The sequence below is a fragment of the Trachemys scripta genome, chromosome 17 (assembly GCF_013100865.1).
Source record: "Trachemys scripta elegans isolate TJP31775 chromosome 17, CAS_Tse_1.0, whole genome shotgun sequence".
NCBI lineage: Eukaryota > Metazoa > Chordata > Testudines > Emydidae > Trachemys > Trachemys scripta.
In genome coordinates, this window is record NC_048314.1 from 21,380,107 (window position 1) to 21,393,875 (window position 13,769).

A 13,769-nucleotide genomic window follows, 5' to 3' on the forward strand; every position below is an offset into this window, starting at 1 on the left:
AAACCTGCAATAAAGTCCGGCTACAGTAGGCAATGTCTGTTTTATCTAACCCCTTTAAAATATCTCCAGGTTTTCAGTACAGTTTTGTTTGACCACCTTCACTGTGCAGCCATTTTTGCTCGTTTCTTCGGTGATCAGTTAAGACAGGTTTCACTCAGCCTTCACCTGAGGCCATAGCTACACTATGTATATGATTTGCTTCATGATGTCTAAATTCTATTTTTCTTCTTGTTTTCAGTAAAATTGAAGGTCTAGAGCATATGCAGAATCTACAAAAGTTGAACCTTGCAGGAAATGAGATTGAGCACATTCCTGTATGGGTAGGCAAGAAATTAAGGTCCATGCGCATCCTTAATTTGAGGCAAAATAAAATATCATCAGTAAGTGACTTTAACTAGAAGAAATAATTGTTTAAAAATAAAATATTTCTGAAACCTTTCATATTTAACATCTCAACTAATATGATCAGCAACATGAAAATTACAGGCTCTCTGGGGAAAAGATATAAGAATATAGATTTGCTGTCTACATAACAAGGCTACTCACTGTTTATCAGGAAAACTCTCCCTCTGTCACAAAGCACTCGCATCATACAACTATTATTAGTCAGGGCAATGTAAGGCTTTGCAAGCTCCAGGAAAGACTTCATGGAAGTTGACAAGCGTCTCCCAAATTGTGGGTTCCATTTCAGTTATTCATGATGTGTGCCCAACTCTAATTAGCATAAGTTAGTTACATATGTGTTTTGTGCAAAGAATAGAAGTGATTGGCATTTTAAAAAAAACTTCTTAACTGAGACATGATTAAATTAATGTCTGTGGTCCCCTTTGTGTACTCTGCGAGAATAGTGTTGTGAGTAGGGCTTATTTTAGTGGGAACTCCTGAAGGAACTATGCTGTAGGAGCCAAGATGGTCCAGCCCTCTTTGAAACTGACTTCACAGTTTGGTGTTCCATTTCCTCATGAACCCCAAGGGTGTCTGGGATTGGAAGGCTGTATTTCTTCCCCTCCACCTGAGGTGACATCTACTTGGGTCAAGGTCAAGATTCCATAACTTTCTGTCCACTTCCCAAGGGTTTCTCCCACAGAGAACACTTTAACTCCATAAAGTTAGTTCACAATTTGAGCTCTGATAGTGCTATATAATTTTGGTGGGGGCATCATTTTCAGAAATTACATTTTTTTATAAACAATGAAATGTAGACTTCACTTACATTAACAATGTATTTTATTTAAAAAGTAGAAAATGGATGGTAGGGGAGTGATTTTCTTTGGAAAGATGTCTAATCATTGTACCTTTCTCTTTGATTTAGCTCCATGACATAGCTAAACTGAAGCCCTTAAAAGACTTGACTTCTTTGTTCCTGGCAGACAATCCAATTGTAAATCTGCCTCATTACCGCCTGTATACCATATTCCACCTGCGCTCACTGGAAAACCTTGACGGACAGCCAGTGACAAATCATGACAGGCAGGAGGCTCTTGAGAGGTTTAATTTAGGTAATCATGATGATATGTTAGACCTACTGTGAACTATACCAAATTTAGAAGGTTAGAATGAAAAGCTTTGTAATTACTGATACCATGATTTGATATGGTTTATTAAAATTAAGGTTTAGGTACACTGTTAAAGTGTACTGCCAACTTGTGATGTGACTAGCTATGTCCTCTAAAAACTGTTCAGAGGTCCTCCAAGAAAAAAAAGGAGGATTGTAGCCTACTCGGTGTCCAATTCTATTGCAGACACAAGAAGAATTATCTTCTATTTAAATTCATATTTAAGAAGGCTGACTTTATACATCAGAAGGTCACAAGCTATGTTTTACTTCTCATCTCACTTTAAATTATGTCACAGACGGAAAATCACAGCATAGTGGGCTTGATCCTTGGTAACGCCGTTCCTGTGCTTGGGACGGGGATTGGGTGGGCAAGACTGGTGTAACTTAAGCTTTGCTTCCCTTAAAAGTAAATAACAGCTGAAGTGCAGTGCACTCTAGCTACAGCCCTGCAGTGCTCCTAACTTTGGAGGTTGTGAGAAGGCCAGTGTATAGCCCTTATACCAGCTCTTCACTGGCTAAAAGGATTCCCTGCATAAAGGATATTTTCAGGGTACCATTTCCACCCACATTGTGATCCTCTTACACTGCCAGAGTGGTATAAAGGAGCCTTAGTGTCCTGAGACTCATTCTCTGTATATGCACATAAAGATAGCTGACCAAAAAAAGAAGCTAGAAAGCGTTTGAAATTTTGGTTTAATTGAAGATGCCTGTTTAAAAACAAAAGATTTCAAAGGTTGTAGATCAGACATAATTCTGACTTGCATCTAAAGAACAAGACTTACATGTAAAGTACAATATAAGTAAAACAAGAATTATTTCAGGAAGTTCTCTTAGGTATTAATTTCTGTAATAGATTAAGGCAATTAGTATATTTACACAATTTTTTTTAAAGTGGAGAAGCATCGTTGCTACCAAGTTTCAGATTGAAGAAGCAAGTGGAAAAATGTTTGAGTGTTTGGATTATTTTGTTTTTCAGAAGAAATAGAAAAATTAGAAAAAGATTTAGAAAAAACAATAAAAGAGATGGAGGACCTTAAAACTAAACAGTTCGAAGTGCTTGAACAACTTCAGCATCAAGATGAGGTGAACAGATCATTAAAACAAAAAACCCTGCAACAGAAACAAGTTTACAAAGAACTTGAGAGGGACCTGGACACCAAAAATGAATTGGTAAATTAATCATTTAGGTTAAAAATAAATACTGAAGAAATGTTTTTGAGAGTCATTTTGTTTCACTAACAATAAATGCAATATAATGTATGTTTAAATGCTTGGGGATTTATGTTTAAATTTGTATTTAGATGTCTCAGTGGATTGGAAGTGGGATATGAAGCTTTTCTGGTACAGGGCGATGCTTCAACTCCAGGCAGACTGGTAGTGACCAATCCACATTCAAGGTCTCTGGTATTTTGTGTGTAGTGAGTTAATGTTCTTGGACCAGTTCTTAATGGGAAAGATCCACATTAACAAAGCCTCCACTGTCAGAACTGGTAATCTTGGGGTGGAGGCCAAAGATGGAATGGGGCATAGAGAATTAACTCACTATAATTAATCTCACCCTACCTGGGTTAGGCAGAATGGTAAAGCTGCCAGGAGAAGTTTACACTTCCATTGCCTGTGCTGTATCTATATTGTGGATAAAGACGGGACTTTAGTCTCCAGGGTTGTTAAATCTGACACCTTTCACAAGCACTACATTCATAAAGTCAGTCTGCTCAGATTGCTTAAGACTTACATGAATGGTATTCTGTTAGACCGAGAATCTAGAGCAATTTACATATTTAGAGGTGGCTTACTAGGAGTTACTATAGTGGTATCTCTGGGGGAAAATTGCCATCTAAATTTTACAGCACCTCCAGCTGGGAAAGAAGCAGGAATAATAACTGAAACTGATCCAATCTAGCACAAAATATTTGTGGCCTTCCTAGTCAAACAAGCCCTAGAAAAGCCTTATACTGCAGAAGGCCAGCCGATGCAGCATAAATGCCCATAAACAAAACCTGTTAAATGGCCAATAGTTACAGATGCCTGCAAATGAAAACTTGATGCGTTACAACTTGAATGTACCAAGTGTAGATCTTCCCTTGCTGACACAGCAGGGGGTTCTGCCTTTTCACCATTATCTATATCTCCATTTCCCAGAAAATCCTCCCTGGGATTGAAGATTTTGTGGCTTGGGTGTGGGCAAGCAGAGTAATATATGCTGTATCCTTACCAACTTCACAAAGAATCAGAACAAAACTTAATACATCCTGAGGCTTTATTACACTTTTGTATGCATTCCTTCTGTGTTATAGAACCATTGGTAAGCACAGGATGGTTATGGTTTGAGGGTGTTGTCCATGGACAGCATAAGGCAGAAGTTTCTCTGGCGACATGATTATATTGGCATTGTAATGCTAGGAAGCTGGAGAAGAAACATGGCCTTTGCACAGACTGCTCTGGCCCCTGGCAGATCTCAGCTCTGTAGGTTTTGGGCACTGAACCTTCATTGACTTCAGTGGAAGCAATGGGTGCTCATCTCGTCTGAAAATTGGGCCCAAGGTATCTAATATTGGACACACAAATCACTCATTTTGGATGCCTGAGTCACTTTTGAAAATTTTAGCTCTAAATTTTCTAAAAATATTACCTCTGTAATTCTATCCAGCATCTGCATGGATTCATCCCATGTGCCCAAGTAAATTTGCTAAACAGCTTTAATTTGTACACCCACATTTCAAAATGTACAGATTTTTCATTAATGAACCACATTATTTGCCCCTTCTGTAAGGGGCACATTATTTGCCCCTTTCCCTCCTCACTTACATTCTTTGCCCCATTTTCTGCTCCTGTAAGTTTTTATCCTGTGTGCAAGTTGAGTGGCTCATTGAATACTAAGAAACACATGGACATTTGCTTAGTTGTCTTTTCATTTAGTTTGCCTGGAAATAGGCAGTATGTGATATACACATTTCCCCTGAATTAAGCCTTTCAAGTTATAAAATTATATGTTTCCTATCACTTCAGTATTTTTAAAAAGCTAATGTTTGTTTGCCTCTAGTCACTTTTTGTTTAAAATTTTGTGTATTAGTAAGAAGTTAAGTTACTCATGGCTGCTAAATTTCTAGTGTACTGATGATTCTTCATTGTTTAATTTTTAAATTGCTGCTGTAGTGAAGAAAAATAATCCACACATACCTTGTGATAATAAAAGGTGTTTGTTTGCCACTGGGTTCTTGTTCATTACTGTTATTGTAGGTCATGTCCATTGTTTGCTTATATTTTGCTCAGCATAACAGCAGCATATTTCTAAAATGTACGCTAGTTCTCAGTATAGTGAGATTTTAGCAGCATATATTTTACAACTTAACCCACTGTTATCCTTTAGGTGACAAACTTTGCTTGCTTCTTTCTTCCTTTAGCTGCTATCTTGGTTTGTCACAATTCCCTTTCCACTGAGCCTTTATTCCTCACTAAAGGTAGTCCCCATATACAGCTGGATTGCACAATGTTGTATTTTTGCATAGGATATGCTTGCATGATGTCAATAGTGTCAAAACATCGTAACTAAAAAAGTTACAATGAGACTAGTCATTTGCTTAATCTGCTATAATTATTCTTCCTCAAATATTTTCTATTCCAAATGTGATTAAAGTTTTGCATGATACCAAATACTTAGATTTCTAAACCTTTCATTAAGCCTTTCCCTTATTCCAGTCTATTCTATATTTCTCTTCTTTTCCTCCATTAGTCCTACATTCTGCTGTCTATTGGAGCCTTGCTGCATGCTCTTCCTCAGGTATTCAGCATGAAAAGCTGACCAAAAAATAAATAAAAATCACATGATGGACCTTTGCTAAAAATTTAAGTAATAACATAGGGTTGATATACAGTGTAATACATTGAAGTTGACTTTAGCAGTACTGTAAATATCTTCATAACTAAGTCAGTTTAACTTTAGGAAACTATGGGTGGTGTATTTTTTGCTAAATGTATCACCATTTGATAGCACAATTTAAGTTCCTCTCAGCACAAGAACATAAAAAGAAAAATGTAAGAAGAGTGGTGTATTGTATTAGTAGCCTTATCATTGTTCATTAGTTAGCACTCTCTAAAACCTAAAGTAGTTTAACAAGATGCACCTGAAACAGAAATTTCTTATTCCGGCTTGTTAAACCATTACTGACAGAAAATTGACATGGTTGATTGATTAGATGTTTGACTAAGTTTTTTGAGACCTTCAGTACATTGAGTAGCTATATTTGGGTTGTCTTTTTTGTGAGGAATATGAAATGTAGATTCAAAGGACCCTCATGTGATCATTTGTGTTACAGCAGTTATTTGTTTTTTGTCTGTGTCTTGTTCACAGTAATTTAATTTTAAGGTAAATAAATGTTATGTCCTTTGTTACCAAACCTTCTCATAACTGTTTTCTTGTATAGAGGCTTTGCATCACTATACAGTTCATGAATACACTGATAAGTGCTAATATATGTAATAATTCAATATGGTAATTTGCTGGTGAAAGTGACTCATTGTGTTTCATACTGGCATTAGCTAAAGCAGAAGACAATGGAGTTAACCCGAGCATGCCAGAAGCAATACGAATTGGAGCAGGAACTGGCTTTTTATAAGATTGATGCCAAATTTGAGCCATTAAGTTATTTTCCACCAGAGGTAATTATTAAAAAAAAAAAAAAGATTTTTTTTTTGTGTTTGTCCCCTCTATTATTTTGCATTCTAAGGAAACTAAAAATGAGGCAGGGCATGTTATTTACTGTAATTTTAAATAGATTTTTCTTTTGTGCAAATTAAACTTTGTTTGAAATTGCAAGTTATATTTTTCTCTGCATGTTTTCTCGAAAGGCTTAAAGTCAATATTTTGTAATGTTACTATTAAGTGGCATTTAATATTTAAATATTATCAATGTTAATAGCTATAAATTTGTTTTGGCCGAGTAAAACAAGTGAATAGATCATTCATTCTTACTGATAATTATGCAATGGATTTTTCCCACTTTGGGCCTGATTCTGTAGCCCTTACTCACTCTGGGTGAAAATCTGACCTTACTGAAGTCAATAGTAAAACTCCCACTGACCTCAATGGGTTCAGGATTTCTATTCACTATTTTACTTACAGGAATAACCACTCTTTGGATTGTAGAGTTTGGACCTTCTCCTTTAGAGTGGAAGGAGACATCACAACAGAAGTATAAAAAGATCAATGAATATTAAATACTCCTGGTGAACTACAAATGTATAGTTTTTGAAATATTCAAAAGGGTACAGTATGAATAAAGTTAAAGGACACCATCAATTAAAATCACACTTCTGCTTGAATTTACATTTTTAGTGTTATAGTAATTTAGATTATACTTGTAACTGTAAGAGATTAGCAGTAAACAATTCCTTCAGTCCATTTGACAGAAGTTTTTTATATGGTCAGTTTCATCAAAGTGTCTGCAGGATTGTAGCCATAATCATTTTTTTCCATGTTGTTTGTGTGGGTCTGTCAATGAAGAACTCTTCATATATCTTGAAACTGTCTGGATTTCAAGTTGGTGGCCCTTTACATGTAGATTAAATTCAAGTTTAAATGTGCAAAATCATGAATTACTTTTGAAGCCTCATAAAACATTTACTGTGTATAAAAATAATTTAATATATTTGTTCTTGTCATGTTTCAGAATGTTGAACTTGATGATGTACCTGGTGAAAGCCCTTACATTGGTAAAGCCAGGTACAAGAGAAATATGTATATCAGAAAAGGTTACATTGCTAATAAAGCTCAACAAATACAAGTTGGAAAAATTGAACTAGATGAAGAAGATCTACATAGGAACCAGCAGCTTAAGTTGAAACTTCATCAAACTCTAGATGTTCAGCTAGAAGATAAAGAAAAAAAGATTCAAACTGGTAATGTTTTAAATTTTCTCAAGCAAAAATATGAAACCAGTTCACTTTTTCTGATGTCAGTGGAACATTTTGATTTATGCTGAACTTCCCAACAAACTGCTCAAACTTTAGAATTAACATTATATCTACATTTAGCATTTGATTGTGTATTTTTAGCCAATGTATCTAAATTTCAAAATTACCATCAAATGACAAACAAAAAATAAGGACTGCAATAAATTACTTTGAGAGTTTAGCATGAAGGGACTCAGTAATAAAATATTATTCTTTGATGTTTAACTTACAAAAATGTACTGTTAAGGACAAGATTCATATGCAGAATTCAAATGCACTAGAGAGCAGATTTCTCCCTCTCTTATCCCTCCACCTCAACTAAGTAATGTAAGGTAAGTAAAATTGAAATGGGAAAAAGGTTAATGCCTTTGTATTGCAGATAAAATGCTGGATTGTCTCCTTCTAGGGCCAACCCATTGGCTGGGAGGGGGTGTGGGCAGAGAAGCTACAACACTTAGTGAGTTTCACATTTGTGAGTTACCTGACAAATGTTCAATTGGAACAGTTTTGGGGGATCAGTAGAAGTCCTCCCAACCACATGGAACCTCCAGATTTGCAGGGACTACAAGGGTTTACATCTTTGCACTGTTGCTTTTCCTTTTACCGGTATCAGCATGGTTTCAGCAAGGGTGTTGCTGCCATTGCCTGAGCCCCTCAAAGCTATGCAGTAACAGCTGTGGGGACTGCAGAGAAACAGACACGGCTTGATGTAACATTGGTTCCCAATGGTACAACTGGAATACCAGCCAGGAATGATGCCAAGTTAAACAGCCAGTCCCAAGTTCAACTCCCATCCTTATCCTGAAAACACATTGGAGCCAAATTTTCCTCACAGGGCACTCTTTGAGTAGTTTCTCTAGGGTGAAAAGATAATGCCAGGAGTTTTTTTTATTTTTTTTTAATCTTTCCCACTTCCATATCCACAAGGAATTCTGCCTGAGTTGGCTGGGCCATCTGAGCTAGTTGTAGAGTTCATTGGGATAATCAAGTAAAGCAATATGTTGTATATTTATCAAGTATACTAGGGAGAAATCAAATTAAGAAAATTGTTACAATTAAGTATATGGCAAAAAGTAATTGTGAAAGATCTTATTTATGTGATGCTTTGAGATATAGCAACTTTGTTCATCAGGGTCTCATTTAGAGTATGTCTACAGAGCAGCTCAGAGAGGGCTTCCCAGTACAGTAGAGTGACATGCACTAGCTCTACTTGAGCTAGCACACTTAAAATAGCAGTGCGGCTGTGACAGCATGGGTGGTGGCTCGGGCTAGTCTCCGAAGTACATACCCATGGTGTCAGGCAGGATAGTACTCAGGCAGTACATTCATATCCTCAGGGGGACATAGTCTAGAGAGGATATGGAGGAAACAGATAATATATTTATCCATGTTATACAGAAATCATTAAAGTGTGTTTTTATTTTTTTTTTTAAATTTTTTATTAATTTTGCAGCCGAAGGAAAATTAGCAGAACTACAAAATGAAATAGCAAGTGCAGAGCAACACGTTTTAAAAGCAAAGGAGGAACTTAAACAACTGCAAGACACCGTGGCTCAGAAAAAAGTATGTAAAAGCGAACAACAATGTGAAGATAAAGAATAAAAATGTTTGAAGCAATGTCGACATAGAAAATGTAATAATATGCTTCTCCCAGTTTTGCCAAGAAGTCTGATTTAAGATGAGATTTTTTTTTTCCTTTCTTTATTTTCCCTTGGAATTTTTAAAATACGCTTAAATGAGGCTTTTAAAATAAATATTCAGACACCAGATCTCGGGGGGCTTCCTGGCTTATTGGGCCCAGGTTACACAATTGGGAGATTCTAAACCGTTTGTTGCCAAAGAGCTAACAACATATTCCTATTTTCATAGCTAATTTGTGAGAGAGAGTACTGTAAGCACTTGTCATCTGAGCAAAATAACCAGAAACAAGATGTCAGCAAGCTGGAGTTCCTAGTTTGCATCTTAATTTAGGTGACTGCAGACTATAACAACTCCATGTTTATCAACTATATCTTTCAAAAAGATTCTGAATCAGCTATATATTTCCAAGCTTAATTAGCTGTTTTTCCATGTCTCAACTCCAGATTTCAGAAGCAGAAAAGGAAAGTCTTCAACAGCAACTGAGTGGCAAGATATTTCTCCTAAATCAGCTACGAGAGGAAGCTTTGGAACTAGAAAAACAGATGGAAAAACAGAAGCGAGAAATAGGGAATAAGCAAAAGGAGATTGAAGACTTGCAGAGTTTTATAGATTCCGTGGATCCAAAAGATCCAAGATATGTAAGTAAAGTACTAAAAAGTAAATATGGAAATCTAGCTTTTCTATGTCAGGTTTTTGTATTAAGGTATACTTTTTGTTAGTTAAAATTCTCAATAAATATTTAACTAGAATCTCGTTACACCTAATTTTATAAAACATAATATGTTCTTCACACTATTTTAGCAATATTTTTAGCTTGTGAGCTACTTATAAGATAATTGCTTCCTTTAGTTGGTTGGTATTAAAGATGTGTAATTACCTCAGAATTTAAAATTGGCTTCCACCTTTATCAAATATATTTATGGAAGTAGGGTCCAGATTCTGAAAGGTATTTAGGCACCTAACTCTCATTGAAATTAATGGAAACTAGGCATCTTTTGAGGATCTAGGCCTAACTATTCAACTAAAAATTCAACCACATAAACATTAAAGTTATAAGTTGTAACTGTTTCCACCTGTGGAAATTTAAATATTCAAGACAAGTTACTAAAAAGTCATAGAAGTTATGGCATTGTGTTCATTGTGTTCATTTTTACTATGTGCTACATCAGGGGTTCTCAAACTGGGAGTTGGGACTCCTCAGGGGGTCACGAGATTATTACATGGGAGGGGGGGGTAACGAGCTGTCAGCCTCCACCTCAAACCCCTCTTTGCATCCAGCATTTATAATGGTGTTAAATAAAAACACATTTTTATATATTTTTAAGGGGGGGGAGGTCACAGTCAGAGGTTTGCTATGTGAAAGAGATCACCAGTACAAAAGTTTAAGAATTACTGTGCTACATTGTATCTGTAGATCCTAAGGCCCCAGATGTATTCAGGGAGACCCTTGAAGGCAATGAGGTTCCATGCAGGTGCAAGGGTCTACCTGCATGCATCTCTTTACAGGATCAGAGCCCAAGTGATTAAGCCACTGAACTAATCTATGTTAAATAGGAGGTAACTGTTGCAGCTCCATAGTTAAGGCCCAGACCCTGCAATGAGCTTTGCACATCAGCACGGTGGGGTCTGCCTTTGCAGAACATCTTGCAGGACTGGGTACCAAAGCTGGAACCAGGCTTCTGTTAAAAGCTCTAATTTTGACAAGAGGTGAGGTTTGTCTGATTAGACTTATGGAGGACTATATTTCTCCCCCCCCCCCCCCCATATCCTCCCTTAAATGAAAGTGTTACCACAACGGTCAGGTGTCATTAAGGGTTTTATGATGATGGGAGGGAGACAGACCAAAAAAAAAAAAAAAAGAAAAAAACAGTACAACTAACTATCTCACAGTTGTATTAGATTATTGTTCTGAAATATTTGGAGAACTTTAGGCCTGAATATTTTTAAACTAAGAGCCTATTCCTTCATTAGGGTGGTCAGAAAAAAACAACCATTGACTTCTGTGAGCACTGGATCAGACCCTTACAGTCTATGGGACAGATTCTAGACCTGTCTATGGCTCCTTTAATGCTGTTCCAGAAAGGCAGAATCAGGACCTTTCCCCCATTTGCAGTGGTAGTACAACTGACAAATGTCCTTTGCTACAGTTGGCTGGAGAGAGAAACAAGATGAGTAGAAACAAAGTGTCCTGACTTTTTTTTCTCTCTGCCCTTATTTATGCCTGCTTCTGCTTTCCTACAGCAGTGCTGGTGGTGGCTGTGTAATAGGAATGTTGTGCAACAGAGAGGTAAAGGCACAATTGCCATTTCATTTCCTATACGCCTGCATGGACCATGTCTGTGCAAGATTAGTGTTCTTTAGCTTCTGTCCTTCAGCAAGGAGAGCATAGGGATCTGCATTGTTGTAGAAGAAATTTCAGTTCATGAATGCCTAGGATGCAAACACTGACATTCCAAGGAATTTATGTGGAAGGGCCTGTTTCTTTTATCTATACAAGCAGTATTTAAAAGTTTATCTTTAACATACTTGTGGTGTATAACTTCAGTGAATATTATGTACAGCAGGTTTAAATTAGACTACAGTGAGTTTTGAAAAATGTGTCCTAAAATCAAAGCTATTATAAAATAAAAGCTTTTCAGATGTGCATTCCATATCTATTGTCTATTTATATAAATACACACAAAAAGTATTCCCATGCCTGGCCTCTGCTTTCATCTGAGACCCAGACTACTTTTTTTTTTTTTTTTTTTAATAGATTTCAAATCTGCAGTTAAGAAAATAAAATAGGAGAATTGTAACAGTCTGTGTGTTTCAGGGAGGAAACTGCTTTCTCAAGAGGACAAGTCCAGCCTCTTGGGGAGTAGACTGACTGTTACTAACTCTGTAGTCGATTGGCTACATACACAGCTTCCTGTGTTGTGATTTAAAGCAAACAGGGCAGAATACAGCTTGTGGAGACAAGTAGAGATTGGACAGCATGTTACTGCTCTACAGTCGTGTCAAAAGCTCTCAGCCTTTGCAGCTTCCCATGATTTCAAACCACATTCTTACCAGAGTGTAATCATCAAATAGAGAAGTTTGGAGGAAAGAGAAGACAGAAGAGAAACCATGTTTCATTTTAAGCTGCTGCTTTCCATCATTTAGATTTCAGTTAATCATTAAAATGGATTCTAAATTAGGGGTGGAGCTTTTTGCACATGACTTCAAAGGAAGAAAAGACAAAGCTGTAAGTGTTTTTAACAATCCTCTTGTGACATTCAACAGTTGTAGCAAAATAATCATTCAACAACAGCAGCTGTGCTTAATCGTATTAATTAGAACTGTACTTCGGATGTTAGAAATTAAGTTAGACTGGATTTTTTTTAAATGGGTGACAATGTTTAGTTACAGTAATATGAATACTGAGAATTGTAATGTTTTTATTTGCATACTTCAAAAATATATTGAGTATGATGTATTCCTTACAGACTGTAATTTTGTTTAAAACTAAAGCAGATATGAGTTAAATCTTATTGCTTTAATTATAAATTAAAATGACTTGCAAAAAATTATTCTGAAATGTTGGCAAAGTTTTAAGACTTTCATATAATAGCTAGATAAAAGTGAAATGTGTATGTTTGGGGCAGGGGCATAAGAGAAATTGTTTTTAATAATAAAACAAAAGCTATGTATTATTGGAGGCTTTTGACGTTGTATGAATTGTGTTTGTAAATGTTCCAATACCAGTGAACAGCGTAGCACTATTTTTATGGTCTTTTATTTGGTTTTGTTTGCCACTATGCTGCCAAGAAGTGTGGTTGAAGTCCGTGTAGACTGCAGGTGCTGAGTACTCCTCAGGATTTATCCCATGTTTGTAAATCAGACTGTCAGATATAAACTTACTGTTTGAACAGAGGCCAGTGTTGGAACAACTACACTAAAGTATCCTCTTGTAACTCTGACTGCATTCAACTCTGCAAATCGTTTACACAGCTCAAGTTAGAGAGAGATTTCTGTCAGTGTTTTTAGTTGATATAGGGCTACCACTGCTTAAGTGAACGTATCATGTAGATTTAGAAAAAATATTAAGAGCTCTATGGAGCTTGAAAGCTTGTCTCTTTTAATTAACAGAAGTTTGTCTAATAAAAGATTACCCACCTTCTCTCTTAAAAAAAAAAAAAAAAAAAAGTAGTTATTCAGGGGTGAAACCAGAATTATTAGACTATGTGAAGCTTGGCTGGCTTGCTAGTTGTTTCTGTACTGTCATGTAGAATATCTTGGTTTGTTAGCTAATTTCTTCCCAGGCCATAGACTGCTAGGGCTGTGGTGGTAGCTGCTCAGCCCTAGGGGAAATAGAGAATGAATGAATTCCTTGTGTTCCTCAGTTACTAAAGAGTAGTGTTCATGGGTTTTGAAGGAGGGTCTTGTTTGTAATTTCTTGTCTGAAAGGGGTAATGAAGTGGCGAGAGTTAGCTGGGAAAATGGCAGTTCTTGGAGCTGTAAGGGATACATATGACCTTCCTACTCTGGGCAGGAATGTGGTGTTTTGGGTGGGGTTTTTTTTTTTGTTTGTTTGTTTCTAAAACACTGTTTGCTGTAGAGACTTCTTCATCTGTCTGAGATGAGTGTCCAAAGACTG

General features: G+C 36.5%; 1 protein-coding gene across 8 annotated transcripts in view; it reads left to right on the forward strand.

The window, feature by feature from the left end:
* Nucleotides 1-13,769, forward strand: part of CNTRL (centriolin) — a 60,561-nt gene that overhangs the window by 5,978 nt on the left and 40,814 nt on the right. For 6 of the 8 annotated variants that reach the window (XM_034793658.1, XM_034793664.1, XM_034793659.1 and 3 more), the window contains exons 5-12: nt 239-380; nt 1,313-1,499; nt 2,535-2,728; nt 5,292-5,339; nt 6,098-6,217; nt 7,228-7,456; nt 8,964-9,073; nt 9,595-9,789. In XM_034793658.1, coding sequence (XP_034649549.1) covers nt 239-380; nt 1,313-1,499; nt 2,535-2,728; nt 5,292-5,339; nt 6,098-6,217; nt 7,228-7,456; nt 8,964-9,073; nt 9,595-9,789 — 1,225 coding nt within the window. Of the gene's footprint in view, nt 1-238; nt 381-1,312; nt 1,500-2,534; nt 2,729-5,291; nt 5,340-6,097; nt 6,218-7,227; nt 7,457-8,963; nt 9,074-9,594; nt 9,790-12,072; nt 12,378-13,769 lie in introns of those variants that run through there. The other 2 variants (XM_034793662.1, XM_034793665.1) reach the window with 2 other exon arrangements.